The sequence below is a fragment of the Carassius auratus genome, unplaced genomic scaffold (genome assembly GCF_003368295.1).
Source record: "Carassius auratus strain Wakin unplaced genomic scaffold, ASM336829v1 scaf_tig00028800, whole genome shotgun sequence".
In the NCBI taxonomy this organism is placed as follows: Eukaryota; Metazoa; Chordata; class Actinopteri; order Cypriniformes; family Cyprinidae; genus Carassius; species Carassius auratus.
This window is the reverse complement of record NW_020525721.1, coordinates 55,494-77,563: the sequence shown is the minus strand read 5'-3', so window position 1 is coordinate 77,563 and position 22,070 is coordinate 55,494. Positions and strand designations below refer to the sequence as shown.

At 37.8% G+C, this 22,070-nt stretch overlaps 1 protein-coding gene across 1 annotated transcript in view; it reads right to left on the bottom strand.

Moving 5' to 3' along the window:
- The window catches only part of LOC113079629 (protein kinase C beta type-like), an 81,395-nt gene that overhangs the window by 30,094 nt on the left and 29,231 nt on the right, over window positions 1-22,070 (bottom strand). Inside the window, exons 6-8 of the mRNA XM_026251875.1 lie at window positions 19,089-19,185; window positions 6,055-6,195; window positions 774-947 (exon numbers count right to left, since the gene is read on the bottom strand). Of these exons, the coding sequence (XP_026107660.1) occupies window positions 774-947; window positions 6,055-6,195; window positions 19,089-19,185 (412 nt within the window). The remainder of the gene's footprint in view (window positions 1-773; window positions 948-6,054; window positions 6,196-19,088; window positions 19,186-22,070) is intronic.

Sequence of the window (22,070 nt, the reverse complement as noted above, 5' to 3'; positions counted from 1 at the left end):
ACACACACACACACAAACACCATTCCTGTCGATGTACAAATGACTGCAGTCTCTAAGCAGCGTGTGGGGGATGGGGAGGGATGGATTCAAGTGTGTGTGTGTGTGTGTGTTTGGTCAAGTGCTACAAAATGAAAGAATACACAGTGACGTGTGCTCACGCTTCAGCTTATGTCAGAGGATATACGTTCATAAGACAAAGAGAAAAAAGGAGATGAGTTGAGATGAAAAGGAGAGGAGAAGAGATGAGATGAAATGAGGAAAGATGAGAAGATGTGGTGAGGACGAGCAGATAGAGGAGATAGTAAGGGATGAAAAAGAGAAGAGGAGAAGAATGACCAGATGAGAGGAGAACAGAAGAGGAGAGAAAATAAGAAAAGAAGATGAGGAGAGGAGAGAAAAGAGGTGATGTGAGATTAGATGAGGTGAGATGCATCTACATGAGACACGGAGAGAAGAACAAAAATAAACAATATGAAATGAGATGAGAGCAGGCGAGGCAAAAATAAATTAAAAGGAGAAGAGGAAAAGAGAAGGAGGAGAGATAAAAAGTTGATGAGGAGAGCAGGAGAGAGAGCAAGGTGAGATGAGACCTGAATTTACAACAGGACATTAGACACAACGAAGAATAGGAGATGAGATGAGATGAGATGACAAAATCAGAGACGATGAAGAAAGGAGAGCAAAAGAGACGTCATGAGATGAATCTAAGACATGAAATGAGATGACAACATAAGAGATGAGATGAGACGAGACGAGTACATGGTCTGCAGTACCATGGTCTGAAAGCAGGAGTGCAGTTGAGTGAGGAAGGGTGGTTTTCCTGCCAAGGCCAACACTCTCTTCTCCACCATAGTGCATTCTACATCATCATCCTGGATCACCACGTCCTTCTTCAGGATCTTTATGGCAAACAGCTCATCACCTCCCTTTCTCTCGGCCAACATCACCTAAAAAAGTCAATCAGAGAGAGAGAGCGTGAAGGTAGCAGGGATGTAACCAAACACATAACTAAAGTATTTGAGCGAGCAAGCATAAGGAGCTGAGCAACACTGTAACAAAGCTCATGAAATTCATTTATTAGCATAAGATACACTGGCCTGCGGATCAATAGAGTAGCCTCAGCAAGTTTAGAGCATGTTAGGCCTGAGAACATACAGTAGCTGCAGTTGAGGCACAGATGATATGCAAAGACGAAGAGAAATGACAGACAGAGGAGATGAAGCTCTCGCACACATGTGAAGACAATAAGGAGCACAGACAATAATGTGGCACAGTGGCACGGTGAAGGAAATCTTGAGTGATGGGAAGGCAGATTTTAGTTGTGCTCATTTTTAGGATTGAGCCTGAAGGCACACGTACTTAAAAGAACAGACAACCAGAGAGAGAGGGATGGAAGAAAAAAGAGGGAGAAAGTTTAAAGAGTAGAGAGAAAGACCGAATCAAAGAGCAAATAGAAATAATGGAAGATTAAGTAAATAAGCAAGAGCTTAATATCATAATCATTTAAATGTATAAACATTTTAATTTAAATGCATAAACATTTTAGGATAAATAAAATCTAACCCACATAAATTTTTATTACTCCAAAAATCAGCAAGAAAGAAAAAAAAGTTACATGGTTAATAGAACTTGCCAGATAGATAACATTGAAACAATCAGAACAGAAAAAGTAATATGAAATGCAGTAACATCACTAAATTTACATAATGCCAATTAACATAAATAATGGAACTAAAGCTGAGCTACAATCTAATATTGATCTGGTTAATCAAGCCACTTCAACAAGTAGCAACAGTAAACAAGCATGCGCTCCTAAAATCTCCTTTCTCTCTCACATATGTAGCACCAGAAAATCAGATAATTTGCAGTAAATCTATCCATTTGAATATATATATATATATATATATATATATATATATATATATATATATATATATATATATATATATATATATATATTACCAATTTAAGTGGCATTTGAAAGTTTTTAGACAAAGTTATTTGATGTTTTTCAGGTTGTAGAAAAAGTTGCTTGACTGCATCATAACTATTTATGTGTATCTTGTAGTTTGGAAAGCTACAGGTTCAAATTAGCTCCCATCACTGTTATGAACCTTACGGACAGTTTGGCTTTGCCTTTTAACTCTCGCTTGAAAATAAATGCACATACTGAAATGAGCAGAGTTATTTCAGTGTAAAAGCAGCCCCAGATGGACACCTTGTGACTGGCGATGGGAAAAGAGAAGCGATACACTTCAACATTACAGAGGACACCATCTGCTCCTCACAGGCTCTACACCCTAACACACATACACACACACTCAGACACACACACACACATACTACTTTGGCAGCATAGCAAGCAGGTCATATCCATTCCAACGCATTCATTACCGCTGCATACCTGTTCAGAAAAACGCACATCAAACAAAAGATACACGACTGCACACAGTGCTCCAAAGTCTCAAGGACATTGTCAGCTAGTACAGCTGCACAAAAGTATCTGCTGGGCCCTGGATGAGAACTGCTCCAGGATCAGCATATTCAAGGACAGAATCTGATCAATGATCATGTCTCCAACTGTGAGATCTGCATCAAACCCATAATCACACTATTGGACTCGTGAATGTGCACATCTGTCAGCTTTTGAAGCTCTCTCTGCTGAAGGCTCAGCATCATGGAATCCACCGTGTTTTCGACAAAGTGTCCCCTATTTACTCTTCTAAAAGATTTTTTAATGAGCATCTTTGTCTTTATTCCAGTAAAAGCATCTCCACATTGTTAAAGGAATAGTTCACTCAAAAATGACAATTTTGTCAACATTTAGTCGTTCCAGATCAGTAACCTGTAAGTTTCTGTTTTACGTTGAACACAAAAGAATTTTGAAGAACCAAGCAGCTGTTGGTCCCCACCAGAATTTCTGTAATCTAATTACTTTTCCTGGTAACGCAGTAACGTAATGTGTTATATTTAAAAAAAAGCCAATCAGCGTATGGGGATTATAAGGAGGCCATGATGATCAGAGGCCAATGGGGAAATTTGGCCAGGATGCTGGGTTTACACCGCTACTCTTTTCAAAGGACATCCTGGGATTTTTATTGACCACAGAGAGTCAGGACCTTGGTTTGACATCTCATCTGATGAACGGTGTTTTTTAACAGTATAGTGTCTCTGTCACTACACTGGGGTGTTAGGACCCACATAGACTGCAAGGTGAGCACCCCCTGCTGGCCTCACTAACACCTCTTCCAGCAGCAACCTAATATTTCCCAGGAGGTCTCCCATCCAGGTACTGACCAGGCTCAGCCCTTCTTAGCTTCATTGGGCAACCAGTCTTGGGAAGCAGGGTGATATGGCTGCTGGATCTAAATGATCTGGGTTAGGGTTAGGGTTATGAATCCTACAACATCTACAGTTGCATTTCAATAAATTTGAATGTCATGAGAAAGTTCATTTATTTTAGTGATTCAACTCAAATTGTGAAGCTTGTGTATTAAATAAATTCAATGCACACAGATTGAAGTAGTTTAAGCCTTTGGTTCTTATAATTGAGATGATTTTGGCTCACAATTAACAAAAACCCACCTATTTGTCAACAAATTAGAATATGGTGACTATCCAATTAGCTAATCAACTCAAAACACCAGCAAAGGTTTCATGAGCCTTCAAAATGGTCTCTCAGATTGGTTCACTAGGTTACACAATCATGGGGAAGACTGCTGATCTGACTATCATTGACACCCTTTACATGGAGGGTAAGCCACAAACATCCATTGTCAAAGATGCTGGCTGTTCACAGAGTGCTGTATCCAAGCATGTCAACAGAAAGTTGAATGGAAGGAAAAAACGTGGAAGAAAAAGATGCACAACCAACCGAGAACCGCAGCCTTATGAGGATTGTCAAGCAAAATCGATTCAAGAAATTGAGTGATCTTGACAAGGAATGGACTGGCATCAAGAGCCACCACACACAGATGTGTCAAGGAGTTTGGTGGACCACAGACCACGTCAGAGTCGTCTTACCAGGGCTAAGGAGAAGAAGAACTGGACTGTTGCCCAGTGTCCAAAGTCCTCTTTTCAGATGAGAGCAAGTTTTGTATTTCATTTGGCAACCAAGGTCCTAGAGTCTGGAGGAAGGGTGGAGAAGCTCATGGCTTATAGCTCAGTCTAGTGTTAAGTTTCCACAGACTGTGATGATTTAGGGGTGCAATGTCATCTGCTGATGTTGGTCCATTGTGTTTTTTTGCAAACCAAAGTCACTGCTCCCATTTACCAAGAAATCTTGGAGCACTTCATGCTTCTTTCTGCTGACCAGCTTTTTGAAGATGCTGATTTCATTTTCCAGCAGGATTTGGCACCAGTCCACACTGCCAAAAGCACCAAAAGTTGATTAAATGAGCATGGTGTTGGTGTGCTTGACTGGCCGGCAAACTCACCAGACCTGAACCCCAGAGATAATCTATGGGCTATTGTCAAGAGGAAAATGAGAAACAAGAGGCCAAAAAATTCAGATAGCTGAAGGCCACTGTCAAAGAAACCTGGGCTTCCAGACCACCTCAGCAGTGCCACAAACTGATCACCTCCATGCCACGCCGAATTGAGGCAGTAATTAAAGCAAAAGGAGCCCCTACCAAGTATTGAATATATGTACAGTAAATGAACATACTTTCCAGAAGGTCAGCAATTCACTAAAAATGTTTTTTGTTTTTTTGTCTTATGAAGAAATTCTAATTTGTTGAGATTGTGAATACAGTGGGTTTTTTGTTAAATGTGAGACAAAATCATCACAATTATAAGAACCAAATACTTAAACTACTTCAGTCTGTGTGCATTGAATTTATCTAATACACAAATTTCACAATTTGAGTTGAATTACTGAAATTAACTTTTCCGTGACATTTTAATTTATTGAGATGCACCTGTAGATGCAATGAATGGTCATATTTCAATTCGTATGAATCATATTTAAAAATGTTGCACTCTAAATATTTTAGTCTGGCATTATAGTTAGGAAAAATTCCAACAAGTGAAGGTGTGAAGTTTATGTCAAATTAACACCAATATAAGTAAAAATAAATGACTTGAATGAGATCATCTGCTGCATTAAGCTGAGTTGGCATCACAATTCAAGGCTTACTCCTCACAGCGCATCTTCTTCCAAAAACGAAAAGTAGCCGTAATTAACTTTCTTTCTTTGTATACGGAGGTGATGTGGACATTTACATGTTCACTTATCTCAAGCCTGGTACATCCCATACATGTTTGGAATTACATGAGGGTGACTAAAGGATGACCAAATTTTAAATTACTTTAAAAACAAGATGAATGCCTGAGAAGGAAAATTGTGTAAGATACTATGACTTGATTTAGATGTTTAGTTCACCCAAACATGAAAACTCGGTCATTGTTTACTCACCTTCCATTTGTTCCAAACATGTATAAGTTTCTTTTTTCTGTTGAACACAAGAAATTTTGCAGAATGTTTGTTACCAAAAAGCAGAGAGTAACTATTGACTTCCATAGTATGTTCTTACATAGTAGGGGAATTTTTTAGGTGAACTATCCCTTTAAGTTGGCAAATTGTCATATTTTATTAATCCCAAAACTACTTTAATGTTCTGCAGATTTGTAATTTCTTCAGACTGCAAGTTCCAGCTGACTTCAAGACAGACTCAGAGTCACGTACAGACATCTGTGTATAACGCTTGGTGGAGAATAAAGGACAGATCAGTCTGTAAGATGCAACAGTGAGCCTGACATTCTGTTTGTCATGACGTGGAGCACATCAAACAGTCTTGGCTAATGATGCTGACAGAGGTCTAGCGCTCCTCCTCAACATATCAATATCATTTTAAAATCCTGTTGCCATGGCAACTGGCAGCAGCTGGAACATGAGCCCACTCGCCCTCCTATTTCCCCTCTCGCTGTCTTTTAGCCTGCGCTCTAGTAATCGTAGTTTTTTAGAGTGACCTCACGGCGAGATTACCTGCTGCTCAAAGCACCAGTGAGCCTACCTGAGACACACACAGAGAGAGAGAAGAGGGCAAGAGTTACCTTTCCAAAGCTACCCTTGCCCAACACCATGAGGAAATTGAAGTCGGACAGCTTCATGCGGTCCCTGTTGCCATTGCTGTCAAATTTGGAGATGGCGTTAGAGGAAGAGCCGTCTGTTTTGCTGGGACCAATTTTAGCTCTCTGTTGGGAAAGAGCAAAAAGAAACAATAAGCTTGTGTTAGAGCGGGGTCAGAGACAACATAGACATACACGTTTGTTTTTCAAGCATGGTGGTGACTTTCAGTTGACTTCTATTGTTTTTATACTGAGCTAATGATATTTTCTTTCCCCTACTTCTAAAACAAAAATCACAGAAACCTACACTCTCATAGAAAAATTTTACCTTTTAGGTACTTATATGTACGTTACTTACTAACATGCATATTTATTGTACTAATATTTTTACGTTTAGATTACATTTACCTTTCAATGAGCATTACACGACCTTAAATGTAATCTAAATATAAAAACAGGGGTAATGAGTACATGTATGTTACAACATATTTAAGTTTAACCAACAGAGATGGGCACAAATACTGTGTGGGAAAATATATGTAAATACAAATACAGTATTTATGTAAAAATAAATTTAAAATGAGCAATCCAGTGAAGTAACACTATTAAGGCCTATTTACACCAAGGACGAAAATTATAAAGATAACTATATTAGTGTATTCTAAGTATAAAATGCAGTTGTGGCATCTGTCACTTTAAATGCTCAAGCTCTTTAAAGCAGAAATGATTCCAATTGGCTGTCAGTGTTTTTATCATTCATCATTGTTTTTGCGGTTATGGTTATAGTTGTGGTGTGCTGTCTGCTATTCACACAGGGGATCTGATCCATGTTTGAGCGCGATTGACCCCACAAGGTCCAGTTCATTTCACAAGTGTGTTTGTTTAACCATGCCCTGGCCCGCTTGAAGAGGTGGCTCGGGAGCAGTACACATGTAGTGTGATCGCTAAACGCGCCGGAGCATCGAACAGTTTATTTACTATTTTTGCATGCGGTATTGTTATCATTATGATAGCAAAAGTCTTTATTACTACTTGCTAGGATATCAAACTTTTAAATTCGTTTCATTTCGAGTACATTTAGATTTATAATGGGTCTGGTTCTCATCTTACTGATGAACATGTATTAATGTAGTTTGTGTGTAAAGCTGCAAATACCACAATTAACCTCAGTTGCCCCTGTAATTGCCTCTGTAATAAAAGCAAGATCACAACATGCATTTGACTGAAAATCCAGAATTATCAACAAGTTAACTTTAATAGTATTTTTGTATTTCAAATAGTTATTTTAAATACATGTATTTGAACTACTGCCCATCCCTTTTAACCTATAGCCTATAAATAAATTAAAAACTCTGATATTAGCTGATAATCAATTTAGTACAAATACATTATTCATCCAAATAATACCAATGAAACAATGAGACAATGAAAAAAAGTATTTTTGGTTCAAAGATTCAGTTATCAATACATGAAAGACAGGTTAGACATACCACACATATATTCTGCATCCACACAGAAACCTGTTAGCATTTTTGGATTTTCATTAAGACATTTACTGTTTATTAAAAGCTAAGCACAAACTCCAAGCCTTCATTTCTAGTCTGCTGACAGCTAGTCTTTGACAAGAAAGCCTAAAGCTTAAAACTTTCAAATCTAGCCATCTTGTCTTTATATATGCACACTCTCTCAACATTTTAAAGAGCAGCAATGAGGAAAGACCAATGAAATGGAGAAAGAGTGCAAGCTTACAGCGAGGCACTGGAAAGTGTGAGTAAATGCAAAAATAACAACTGCTCCATAAGTCTCCCCAAGCACCATCGCATCTATATTTCTAGTCTTTTTCTTATTTTCTTCCGATTGTTTGCTGGTCTCCGCAATCTCAGGTTTTACTATCCTTGTGGGAACATTTGGGCTTCACGATGAAGGAAAAACCTGGCCCACACACATACAGTACCAACATAAGAATGAGTCACAACCTGACATGACTGACATCTTTTGTTTGTTTCTCTCTGTTGATGTTACTGAATTTCTTAAACAGGTCTATACATCACGTCGCTGCTAAATCTGTCGAACACATGATTCAGCAAACACTGGGAAAACCTGTCACCCAGACTGCAGAAGCAGCAGTTTTTGGCTATTGTGTGCATGTGTGAATAAGACAGCATGTATCTATAATACAAAGTGCTATATTAAATATGTCTTTGGCAGCATTTGTAAAACAGCTCTAAAGTGTTTGTTAGACACATAGGAAGTGGGTGTGTGTCTGTGTGTGTATCTCTCGCTCTCCCTGGGTGAACGTTTAGTTTCTGGCAAGGATCAGGCTGCCCAAGCTGGCATGCTACGGAATGACAGACGGCCTGTGTGAATGTCTGTGGTTCCTTCTGTATTAAGTGTGTGTGCGGGTCACGGGGCACAGTCATTAGGCCCCGTCGGCTGCAGGCTGAGGGGAAGTGTACTGCCGATTTCCTTGTTCACCAACTTTCTCCTTCACAGTCCACTGAGAACTGATCCATTATCTACAGCTGTGAGCCAATCACACCTACAGCAGCCTGGCAACAGGTCACGCGAACACACATACGGTCTCACACAACACAAGTGCACTAAAAGCTTTTCTCATTCACAACACATCTGCACAGAACTTGGGCCGACACACAAAACACAACAGTGCGTCAAAATTCCTCACTTACTTTGCTTTTTATGCACTGCAGACACTATTTTAACTTGTTATCTTGATTTCTTACTCTAAAAATATGTCAGTATGCTTAAAACAAGAAACATTTATTTGGATATTTGACTGTATTTTTTTTACTTGTTCTAAGCATCAAACGCTGCATAATAGTCTGTATTGTCTGTCCGTCTACCTTTAAAAAAAAAAAAAAAAAAAAATTGAATATATATAATTTTAATATATATATATATGTGTGTGTGTGTGTGTGTGTGCACTGCATGTATAATTATTAGGCATGTTGAAATTCTGATATTTTTTTCATTTAATCATTTATAAGTGATCTATAATTGTCCATGAAGGCTGGAAGTAAAAACAACTCAGATGTGCAGAATTATTAGGCATGTTTACTTTTACTGATAAATTGAGCCAAAAAAGATGTTTAACTCAGTCTGAGATGTCAACAATGATTAAATCTTCATGAGAAATATTCAAAACTGATGCAATACAGAAAGTGGAAAGTAAAGACATGACTACTGGACAGGAAAATGCTCACTGTGACAGTGGGGTCAGAAAAAAAAAAGACACGTTAACTGCAAAAGCATTAAGAATTAATGTGAAGAATTAGGTGTTAAACCATCAAGAACCATTTAGTCTCCAGTGCCAAAATTTAGCAAAAACGTACCCTCACTTAATAAGAACAACTGCTGAAATGTTGTGAAATACATTAAGACAATTTTTTTATAGGCTTTATAGACAAATAAGTCTATATAAGTCTTCAAACAGTGGTCCTCTTGTGCCACTGTTTGAAGAATTTATCTCCCAGAATCTGGCAGTAAGTTTTAGGAGCCCATTTTTATTCCATCTCCTATCCTGAAAAGTCTGTCATGCAGGATTGACTTGAAATGAGCTCTTAAAACTTACTGCCAGATTCTGGAAGATAAATTCTTCAAACAGTGGTACAAAAGAATGTGGTGCTGGACAATAATATATTATTTATAAATGATTAAATACAAAATCAATGCTAGTTAAGACTGATTATATATAATATCATTAAGAATATATAAATATATTCATACATATACACTGAACAAAATAATAAAAGCAATTTTCATGAGCTGAACTCAAAGATCTATGACTTTTTCTATGTACACAAAAGGCCTATTTCTCTCAAATATTGTTCACCAAATCTGTCTAAATCTGTGTTAGTGAGATAATCCATCCACCTCACAGGTGTGGCATTTCAAGATGCTGATTAGACAGAATGATTATTGCACAGGCGTGTTTTAGGCTGGCCATAATAAAAGGCCACTCTAAAATGTGCAGTTTTACTGTATTGGGGGGTCCGAAAACCAGCCAGTATCTGGTTTGACCACCATTTGCCTCACACAGTGCAACACATCTCCTTCACATAGAGTTGATCAGGTTGGTGATTGTGGTCTGTGAAAACATGGTCCACTCCTCTTCAAATGCTGGGTGAAGTTGGTGGATATTGGCAGGAACTGAAACACGCTGTCGTATACACTGGTCCAGAGCATCCCACACATGTTTAATGGGTGACATGTCCGTTGAGTATGCTGGCCATGCAAGAATTGGGATCTTTTAAGCTTCCATTAATTGTGTACAGATCCTTGAAAGATGGGGCTGTGCATTATTGTGCTGCAACATGAGGTGATGGTCGTGGATGAATGGCATCACAATGGGCACCATCAAGGTGGTCACGATGACAAACTGCAGTCACGTCGAGACCCTGATGAGGACGATGGGCATGCAGAAGAGCTTCCCTGAGATGCTTTCTGACAGTTTGTGCAGAAATTCTTTGGTTATGCAAATCGATTGTTGCTGCAACTGTCTGGGTGGCTGGTCTCAGATGATCTTGGAGGTGAAGATGCTGATGTGGAGGTCCTGGGCTGGTGTGTTTACATATGGTTTGTGGTTGTGAGGCCGGTCGGATGTACTGCCAAATTCTCTGAAACGCCTTTGGAGACGGCTTATGTTAGAGTAATGAACATTCAGTTGATGGGCTCTGGTCGACATTCCTGCAGTCAGCATGCTATTTGGACATTTTTTTTAATATATTTGTCTGTCTACTATTTTAAATATTTATCTAAATATTGTTTTCCATATGTATTTAAAAATATATGAGTTTTATTTGAATATTTATATTTATTTAAAATATGTCATTTTTTATACATAAGTATTTTTTTTCATATAATGTTTTTATTTGAATTTTTGTTAACTATCTCTGTGTTTGACTTTTTAAAATACTTTTTTTTTTTTTTTTACGTAACTACTGAATATAAAATAAAATGAGATTTTTCACATTTAATAGATGGGACAGAACTGACAGGGAATAATAAGAGCTATTTTCTAGAAACTATCAAAGACAGGTAAATGCCACACATGTGCTCACATGTGCTCTGTCCACCAGGTCATCAGATAAACTCATTTCTAACAGTCATGTTATGCAGTGCACAAACACATCTGTTAAATTACATGGGATATGAACAAGAGGTGACTGTGATTAAAAATACGCAATTCTCAATTCTGACACTTTTACAATCACTCCAAATGAATTTCTGCCTGCCTCTCACTTCTCCCATGATTACACTGCTATTTACCAGCAGAATGAATGTGTAGGATTGCCTGGGTCCCTTTGGCCAATCCCACACACGCCTGTCTCACTGCCCTCTCTCTCACATCTTGGAGTACATTCAATTTTAATTTCCAAACTGCTGCCATATTGTGAGGCTGGCATGCGGCTCAGTCTAGCATAGAATTCCATTAACCCACTCCCTACTGTTCAGACGTCCCTGCAGACAAACACACGGCCCAGTGCTCAGCCTCACTCACACATCCATGCCTCTTTTTCTGTCTGTCTGCGCTACCTTTATCTCATTTAAAGGGGTCATTATTTACCCACATTTTTTACAGACTTTGTCTGAAGAACACAAAATAAGTAATTTAGAATAATGTACTGGCTGCTCTTTTTATAAGTTACAATGAATAGGGTCTGAAACTCGCTTTAAAGCTGCAGTAGGGAACTTTTGACGCTCTGGCGGTTAATAAACAGAACTGCTTGCGTCTTGCGGAAGAACATTGTAGCCGGAGCTACACCAGTCACTTTGAATGCACCTTGAATATAAAAGCCTTGAATATATAACTGAACATATCATTGATATAATTGTCTATTAAACCTAGCATTGTATATTACGAATATTGTTGGCTTTTGATTAATTACTTTGTTTCTCCTCTTTTCTAAGTTGCTTTGGATAAAAGTGTCATAAAAATTAATAGTCATATAAACCAATTTTATGATCCTTTAACAACTTGAATATTCATTTATTTAAATATTTGTTATATTTTGTTTAAATACTTAAACATCTATGCTTTATTTAAATATTTATTTATTTAAATATATGATTATTTAAATATTTATGTGTAACCAAACAAAAATTATTATTATTATTATATATATTTTAAACTTTGGAACAGAACTGAAAGGTATTCATAGATATTTTATCTGGAAATTATTGTTTTGACATTTGAAATATTCCGGCTCACTGAAATGGAGGACGGTCAGTGAACCACTAATGTTTTGGTCTGTACCTCACTCTACCACAACACTTTAGAAGATTTCCAAAATACTGCATGTCTTATGCACAACTTTTATGATCTTTTTATGATGCTTTGTCTCCTTTTCGAAGCTTGAAGGGTCCAGTTGCTATTCACTGCAATCGCCTGGAAAACAGCAGCCAGCACATGATTCACAATATCTCCTTTTGTGCTACAACTTTGGAACAACATGAGGGTAATTAAATGATGACAGAATCTTCATTTGTGGCTGAACAATTCCTCTAATCTTCGTAGCTCAGGGTTTTTCCCCATCTCTCGCTCTGAAGGTCGTGGTTCTGTGGATCTGAAGGGACGTGTGGCCTCTGGGGAAAAGCCATTTGAGAAGCTCTGTCTCTCCGCCAAAACCACGAGTTGAGTGGCACAAACACATGCACACACAAAATGCTCTCCACCTCCTCCTCCTCCATCGATTGCTGGGCGTGAACGAGCGATTAGCTCTGTATCCAGCAAAGAGCCTCATCACTGGACTAAGGCAGTGTTTCTTTTGTAAAAGACAAACATCCGTATTCTGCTCAGCAGTAAAACCAATGCACACGCACACATATACATACAGCATCAAACGCTCTGCTCGGCGACCCTGTGGCGACAACCATTATTTGTCTGATCCAGAATTGACAGGAAGGGTGCAAGAGAGGATGAGAGAGAATGGGAAGTGAGGGATAAAAAGGAACGGAGACAAATGCTAATGTGGGTAGATTTCCAGTGAGTTGAATGCATCGCCTTCACCGCGCTTCATTGCACACAAATACCATCATTTCTGCACAGCGGTGTGGAGGGTGGAGTGAGAACGAAGAGAAAAAAATAAAGAGCTAAACAGTGAGAGGAAGTCATTTGTTCATAGCGGTGAAATGTGGAGGGAGGTGGTCGCGTCTTGACAGGTCAAATTGCAGGTGAATAAAAGTTGAGGAGATGCTATCAACAGGAGGGCGGCTATTAGGTGAGACGACTTAACGCTTCTGATTACACCTCAGAGACACACACACACACACAAAAATAGCCTCATGTTGTTTTTTCAGAGGACTGAACAGTGGTGCTGGGGAAGAGTTCACTAACATTAGCAATGCTAGCATACCAGCTCAGCTGTTTTCAAAATACTTATTTATTACTCAGCAGTAGTCTCAGAAGACCCTGCTTGGCTTTCAGCATCTTTTTTCAGCAGTAAAGTAAATGTTTGGTTAAATATTCTTGCTTTTTATCATTTAATTGTTCATTCGAGATGAAATTACTGTTTACAAACAAAAACGATCAACAATGGTACTTCTACAGGTTGTTCCACCATCCAGATTAAAGCATTTTAATTGAGCTGAAAATGAACAAAAAGAGTTTGAAAAAAAATGTGCGCAAGTACCACACTTTAATTAAGAGTCTTAATTAAAGGGGGGTGAAATGCTATTTCATGCATACTGAGTTTTTTACACTGTTAAAGAGTTGGAATCCCAAGCTAAACATGGACAAAGTTCCAAAAATTAAGTTGTACGTTTGAAGGAGTATTTTTGTTCTAAAAATACCTCTTCCGGAATGTCACAAGTTTCGGAAAGTTTTTTTCAAGTATGGCTCTGTGTGACGTTAGATGGAGCGGAATTTCCTTATATGGGTCCTAAGGGCACGTCTGCCGGAAGAGCGCGCACTCCCGTATAGCGAGGCTGAGCACAGACATTCACTGATCAGAGCGAGAGCGTCGCGAAATGTCACAAAAGAAGTGTGTTTTTGATTACCAGGGCAAGACAACCCTGCACAGATTACCAAAAAAAAAAAAAAAAAACTGCATTAAGGGACCAGTGGATGGAGTTTATTTTTACAGAGCATCAACAGAGTTGTGCAAGTGTTTGTGTTTGTTCCACTACATTTTGAAGATGCTTGTTTTACAAACAAGGCCCAGTTTGACGCCGGATTTGCACATCGTATATTTCTTAAGGATAATGCAGTCCCAACGAAAAAGGGTCACAATCGTGTGTTGGAACCGCAGGCGGTGAGTAAAACTGCTTCAAATATCTCTGTGTTGTTAACTTAGCTATCGGCGCGTAAGCATATCAAGTAAACAACATGCGATGTTGTCATCAAACTGCACTTTCCACATGTACAGCTTAAAAAAAAAAAAAAAAAGACGACATAAAGTGGAACTTAGTCATTTTCCAAAACCGCTAAGCAAAGATATACAGTTTCAATACATATCACATAGAGACGTCCTGCTGTAGTCGTTGCTACTGCTGCTCTTGTTAAATCTCAGCCTCTGGATCTGATTCTGGATCATAAATATACGCTGAATCTGACTGTTAGCCATAGTTTGTTTTGGATTATGTTTTTTTCCTCACGGTAATGTCACAGCTTCCAAACGCTCTCAACGCAAAAGCCTACTCACGCTCGCGATTCTTTAGCTCCGCCCACACGTCACGCCCCTCCAGCCGCTCATGTTTTTCCGGAAAAAAAAAAAATCGGTACAGACTATCTTTCTCTTATGAATATAATAAAACTAAAGACTTTTTGGAGATATGAAGGATGCAGTACTACTCTATAGGTACTCAAGATTAACAGGAGATTGAGTTAAAATGAGCATTTCACCCCCCCTTTAAACTTATTTAAACGTACTGGGCCGTTGAATGCTTGAATCTGATTGGCTGATGAACGTTCAGAAGTGTGCAATCATTTTTCTGGGAAACGCACGGTGAATGTAGTTCCAGGTAGCTCTCTTGACCCTATTACAGTTCCATATCACTTCATAGTTAACAGTAATAACGGTCACGCAGTTTGCACAAAAGGCTGATGATTTAATCAGTTATCAGCCTATATAGTGTAGCATCTTAAAGGCTACACATGACTTTTCTCACTAGTGAGGTAATAACAGCGCTTTTTAGAGATGTACAGAGGTAGCCTAATTCATACAGAATAAGCATCCATTACCAGCTAGTAAAAGAGGCATTGGATGAGATGCGGAATAAATAATCCTACTCACAATAGCGATTCAAGTACAAAATCCGGACGAATCCCTTTAAATAAATCATCGGATCGTTGTCTTGAGGTGTGGTAACCGTAGTATAAGCGGAATAATTGACTCCAGGCAGTTGAATTATTAGAAAAATAATTAAATTAAATAAATTCTGCTTTGCATCGTGGCCGCATCACCACCTCAGGTGTGCATTATTTTTCTAATAATTCAATGGCCCGTCGTCAATTATTCCTTACTTATATATTAATTATATATATATATATATATATAGGTTGTCTGCAATTTTTCTACAAAGGAATACAAATTACTGACTAAAAAACATTACATTGCAAATTTGCATTTATTTTGAATGTAGTAAGTGCAGATGATTAGAAATAATAAGACCTTTTTAGTTTTCTTAGTATTTCATGTACATTTACACTTCTCTAAAAGTTTGGATACCCCTATAAGTTTCATAGTGTGGACTAGACAATTTAGTGTTGCTTATGCTTTTTGCACAAACAAATAGTAACTTGCTATCACTGTTTATCGATATTTTGATTCAGTACATGTGTATACTGTTATCATATTGTGTTGTCTTTTTGTGCAAAGTTATTAAAAATACTGAAAATGTAAGCTTTTGCTGATCCAAAATCCAAAAACCTGTAAACTTTATTTTTTTATTTTATTTATTGCTAATACATGAAAATAATTTCTATAATAATTCTATAATAATTTCTAAAATGTAATGTTGACCCTATGAGTAGCTTAATTGTAAAATTGTGAACAAGTGCTTAAACTCATGTTAAAAGTGTGCATCTTTAGCAAAATACAGTTTCAAAGTAGTCTGTGTGAGAAACTTTTCTTTTTCAATAATTTATATATTTATTCAAATAATATATATATATATTTTAAGTATGTCACGTCATTGACTCCTGGGCAAGTTGAGTCCATATAAATGTTCGTATCCATATAAGACCGGAGCTGATCCAAAACGAGTTTGAGATAATGAGTCATTTCCCCATCTCTGTTTTCATGCTGAGCCAAATCTGGCTATAGCTCGTGACGCAGGAACAAAAGTTGACATGAGGCTACAGCTCGGAGCGTTGCGTGATGTGGGCGCTCCGGTCCTCCAGCACAGGAACAGGAGTGACCAGTTCTGTGTTACTGACACTGATCCTGAGGGAGGCCTGTCGGTCAGTCTGTGTGCGCAAGTGTGATGGAGCTGCTGGCAGGTAGCCTGATACAGCCCCGGCCTTAATGAGCTCAATGTGAGCACCACCAGGCCAATCCTTCATCTGCCCCCTCCGCCTTTCAGCAGAGACCTGCTCTGACCACAAAGACCCCACAGAGAGGAACCGAATCGCTGGCCTTTCTTGCATCTCCCATCCTGATGCTCTCAAATGGAGACTAAGCATCCTCCCCTCACATCCACTCACAGTCTTGAGTCATGCTGGGAAAGCTGGGTCATTCTCGCCAGCAACAATCGAACAACTTACATCTGAACAAGACACCAGATGTGAAGCTAATATATGAGAGAATTGCTCCAAAGATAGAGCGCTGCCTACAGAGTCAGTGTTTTAAGGCATAACAGACACAAAAGCTGCTCCAGAATTTCAAAACAACTTAATTGTGTTGCCTTCTAAGCTGTAAAAGTTTGAGTTTATGTGACAATAATAATAACTGTAATTATAAAAACAGACTGACATAAGATAAATACAGTCAATAAATTGTTATTATATTATTACCTATTTATCTTCATGTATTACAAAGATGATTGATGACTATCATTATTATTTTATTATTGATATTTTGCAATAATGTTAAAAATGTAAAATTAACAAATAAATTAATAAAATAATAATAATATTACTACTACTATAATTAATTTGCAATAATGAAATCATGTTACTAGAAAAATAAGAGTGCAATTTTTTTTTATAGTAATATAAAATTAATAAATGTATACAATTAAATATTTTAATAATATAATTTATATAGTATTATAAAATTTGTCTATATAGACAGAAACACATGAGGAGACTAGGTTTTAAAATAAAATAATAATAATAATAATAATAATAATAATAATAATAAATGGTTGCAATTTGTAAAATTAGTTAGTTATTAAATACTATTGGTCTATTTAGACATACATTTTTTATTATTAAAATGTGCCTATACAGACCAAAGGACTAGATGCTGCTTATTAGGTTTTTTTTTAAATGAGTCAAGACAAAAATAAAATAAAAACAAGACAAAAGAGAGATTAAAGGAAAAGACTGAAAACCTACTTAAGACGTTTTTTCTCCATGATGTGTGAAATGCCAGCCCACCATATGAGCTACAGATTGACCATTTCTCACATTTTGAATTATGCATCACACCATGTGAAGGAAAACTGCCAGCTCAGACACACACACACACACACACACACACATGCACACACACACAGTCCAAGTAGCGCTAAGTTTCGCATTGGGCTGTTCATAAATAATACCATCATGCACTGGGTCTACAACTGGGTCTGCTCGCGGGACCGTTTGAATTATGCAGAGACTTGCACAGTTTGTGCCCCTTCACACACACACACACATACACAAACAATGCATCGAACATACAAGCCACACGCACACCAACCAACCCGCACAAACCGACTGTCAAGACCATTTTCACCTATCAACTTTGTGAGAAATATGTCTGAACTACTAACTACTGTGTGCTCTCAAAAAAAGTGGAAACCAGAGGAAACCATCTGTGGTGAAGAAAGCCCAGGGATCAGGAGGTTCGTGCTGATACCTCTCAGTCATCTCTACTCTGTATTCAAATTGGGACATGTGGAGCAGAATGCAGGTTGACGTGAGTGTGATTAGTTTGGGAGGACGCTAGGATTTGCCAATGTGTATTTATGCCAGATTTGTCAGTGAGTGATATATGCTTCATGCACATAGACCTCTCTCTTGTTCACTTTACCTGCTCGCACCCAGTTGGGAGAGTCAAAATCAACATAAAATCAAAACAGGATCTATTTACTTTTATACATTCCTGGTCTTATTAGGCATGATTCAAGTGAATTTTACTCAAATTAAGAAGTGTTTGTCCTCATAATCCTTTATCCAAATATAATAATTTAGCTAAATGTACCTTCTTAGTTTTCAAACCCTGTCCCGCCCATCTGACTCCATTCTAAGTAACAATGACTGCATTTTTCTAAAACAGAAAGGAGAATATTCCACTACCCCAAGTACTGTACATGACCACAAGAAACAAAAGGATGGAAAAAGAAACAATAATTATGTACAAAAGTAAACGCAAAAACAAACAAACAAACAAAAGACAACCACAAATAAAAAACAAAGTAAAAAACACTCAATTAAATGCACAAAAAAAATCCAAATGCAAAACAAAAATAAAAAACAGACTAAAACAAAAACAACAAAAAAACAAAACAAAAACAAAGCAATTTTTTTTATAAATCTTGACACAAACAAACATAAACCAAAAACAAACACAAAATAAAACAAAACAAATACCTAATACAAAACCAAATGAATGTCAAAATTAGGAATAACAAGGGATCTGACAAAAACCTTTAAATTCATTTTATCGGCAAATCAGTTTTGGAAATGACCGATACCGATAACCATAAAAATGCTTAATATCGGCACCGATAATCAGTCGACCCCTAAAGACAGCCATGTTCTCTAGGCTTATCTCTTGTTAAATAAATCAAACAAACACTATACTCTTTAGGCACACCTATAAAAGCAGGTGAACACACACACATTCGCTCACCTCAAACTTCTGCCGGAATTCCTCATTGCCTTCTTCTCCTTCAGCTGGGACAGGTACGTTGAAGTACTCGCCTTCTTCCTGACTGAGCAGCTTAAACCTGCATGTATGTGTGTGTGTGTTTGACAGACAGAAAATAAGAGACAGTTAGATGAGAGCAGGATACGCAGTCTCACATATGGTTCAGCAACAGTGAAGACATTAATTCCTCTGATACTGGCTCCATCTGGCCGATGAAGGAATTGCGCGCTTCCCTGAAACAGCATATTTTACGAAATAACCTCAGCTCATTCAAACCATTCATACGCTTACAGTTTCCCTCTCAGTAGGGACGACCTTGACTTTGTGCATGTGTGAAGAGGATTCCAACTGGTTGGAGTTGCCCCCAGACAGCTTTCAAGCGTCTGAGGGACAGCATGATACCCCGTCTCATATTTAGCTCTTCTAACATCTGTGCTTCCTGATAGCAGAAAATCAGCTTCCTGTTTAACGGTGTGAGGTGACCATTGCCGGGACCCAACGAGACGACATGTTCAAAAAGCAACAGACCTACCACTGAAAGCACCTCCCTCAGAGAGAGCAGCACGCTGGGTTTCCACCTCTTTTATTGCTACTGATGTGATAGGAGGCCCTGTGTTCATCGTGCCTCTGGTCTGCGCGCGCGCATGTGTGTGTGTGTGTGTGCTGTGTTTATGACTGCAGATGAGTCATGGCTGCAGTACTCTCCCCCTACACTCCTTCCTTTCACATCTAGACCTGCAGAGATTTTAGGGTGTGTAAGCGTCGTCCTCATCGCATTCACAGAAATAGGAAAGCGTGGTAGAATGGCAAATAGCATGAAATGATCAGGGGTGTGTTTCCCAAAAGCACTTCTAGCTTACTATGGTCACGAATTCCATTGAATTCTATTGGTAAAGACAAAGACATTGAATAATATTAAAATATTGACTAATAGGATTTTTTGGTAAAATGGTTTCATTGCATTTATATTATATTATTCATAAATTATTCTTTAATTATTTTGTTATTATTTATTTTTGTTCATATTGTTTTTCATTATACTTCTAATTGTAAACCTTTTTTTAAAGACTCTTATGCCCAATAAAGCTGCAATTATTTAATAAAAAATACAGTTAAAACAAACTGCTTGGTGATGGCAAAGCTACATTTTCAGCAGCCCTTACTCTGTTACTACTGATTTGATGCTCAATATACACCCTCTATTATCAAATGTTTTTGTTTGTTTTGTTTTTAATCAATGATACATTTATTATCAATAATAAATTATTTTCAGGATTATTTGATGAATTTAAAAAAGCAGCTTTAAATGGCATTGGCACCTACAGTATAATGCCCCTTTTTTACAAGATGTAATATTTGTCTTGGGTGTCCTCAGAATATGTCTTACCCAACAGATAATTTATTATAACAGCTGGAAAATGTAATTTTTTGTGTGCACCTAAAAAAAGAGCTGTATCACTTTAAATGCAAATGAGCTGCATATTCCCGCCCCGTCTCCAGAATTAGAATGGTATTTAAGTGCACTTCTAACTTTTGTGCTGACAGTTCTCTTTTGGAAATATAATAACAATAAACACATGCTGCACTTGGCGATCACGGTGGGGATTGATATGGTAGTGGACCATGATGCTCATAGAAGAAGTGAAGGAGCAGTACCCCCCAATTATGGTGGGGTAATTCGCACTCTGAGACAAACTACCAACTAATTACTGATTCAGCAGATCAACACTGACTAATGTGGTTCGTAATGCATCTACCTGGTAATGCAATGACCTTCGGGGACTGTGTTCTCCACTCTCCAGGGAGCGACACACAGATTGAGAGGGATGCTGCGGAGCGGGCAAGAAACGGGGTGGATAACCGGAATCAGTGGATCTATAGCAGAGTGGTAACAGATAGCTCTGAGCTGGGGTCATGGGGGATTGGTGAGATGGGGAAACCTCAGCCGATAAGGGCAAAGGGGCAGTGGCTCTAGTCACCAGGCCACCCCCCCCCCCCGTGGACGGCTCTGAGTGAGACAGACTTGGTGTGGCTTTTTATCAATGTAGGGTGGTCGTGTTCACACACTGCCAACACCTAGTAAAAGTAGATTTAGCATAATAGGTGCCCTTTAACAGAAAACGACAAATAATCAAATAATAAATAATAAATAAGAAAAATAATATAAATTAGTAAATATATATATATATTTTACTGTCACTTCAATTTAATCAATTTAATGCACCCTTGCTGAATAAAATAGTAAGTATATATAAAATGGACACTAAATTTTAATTCTGGGCTTGCCTTAAATGTATATATAAAAGATACATTTTATGTATTCTTATGTGGAAATTTTTATGAGTCATGGCTAAACATGGCCATAGGTGGTTAATGATCGCTACATGCAGAATAAAGGCCATACATATTCAATTTCTCACACGGGCTTTGGAAGGTATCCAGCCTAGACTTAATATCATCAAATTAAGTTACATGAGCCAAAGACCTTCTATATGGTTTTGGCATTGAAAAGACAGTTTTACTTCTGCCAATCTATAAATTCTCTTTAATTATCAATTAATCCAGGAATCAGATAAGAACAGATCTGAAATGTCAGCAATTTAATATCAAGACACAATTAGAAATAAAGTTACAATTATCAATAGTCAACTGATTGACCATTTATCTAAAACGGTGTAAAAGTTTCACTATAATAATATAATACAATTGCACAAAACGTATACTACAAGAACTATGTTAAATGATGTGTTGCAGCACAGTGATTAGGGTTGAGTGATTAGACAATGATAACAATTTAATTGTTTTATATCCTGCACATAAATAAAAAAAATAAAAAATCTTCAACAAAGTTGCTCTTCTCCTCTGACATTCAAACTCAGACTCCATGTCCTTTTGCAAACATGAATGTGTGTTGTGCTGAGACAGTGACAGCTCTGACAATGAGATTGTGATCATGTGGATCTG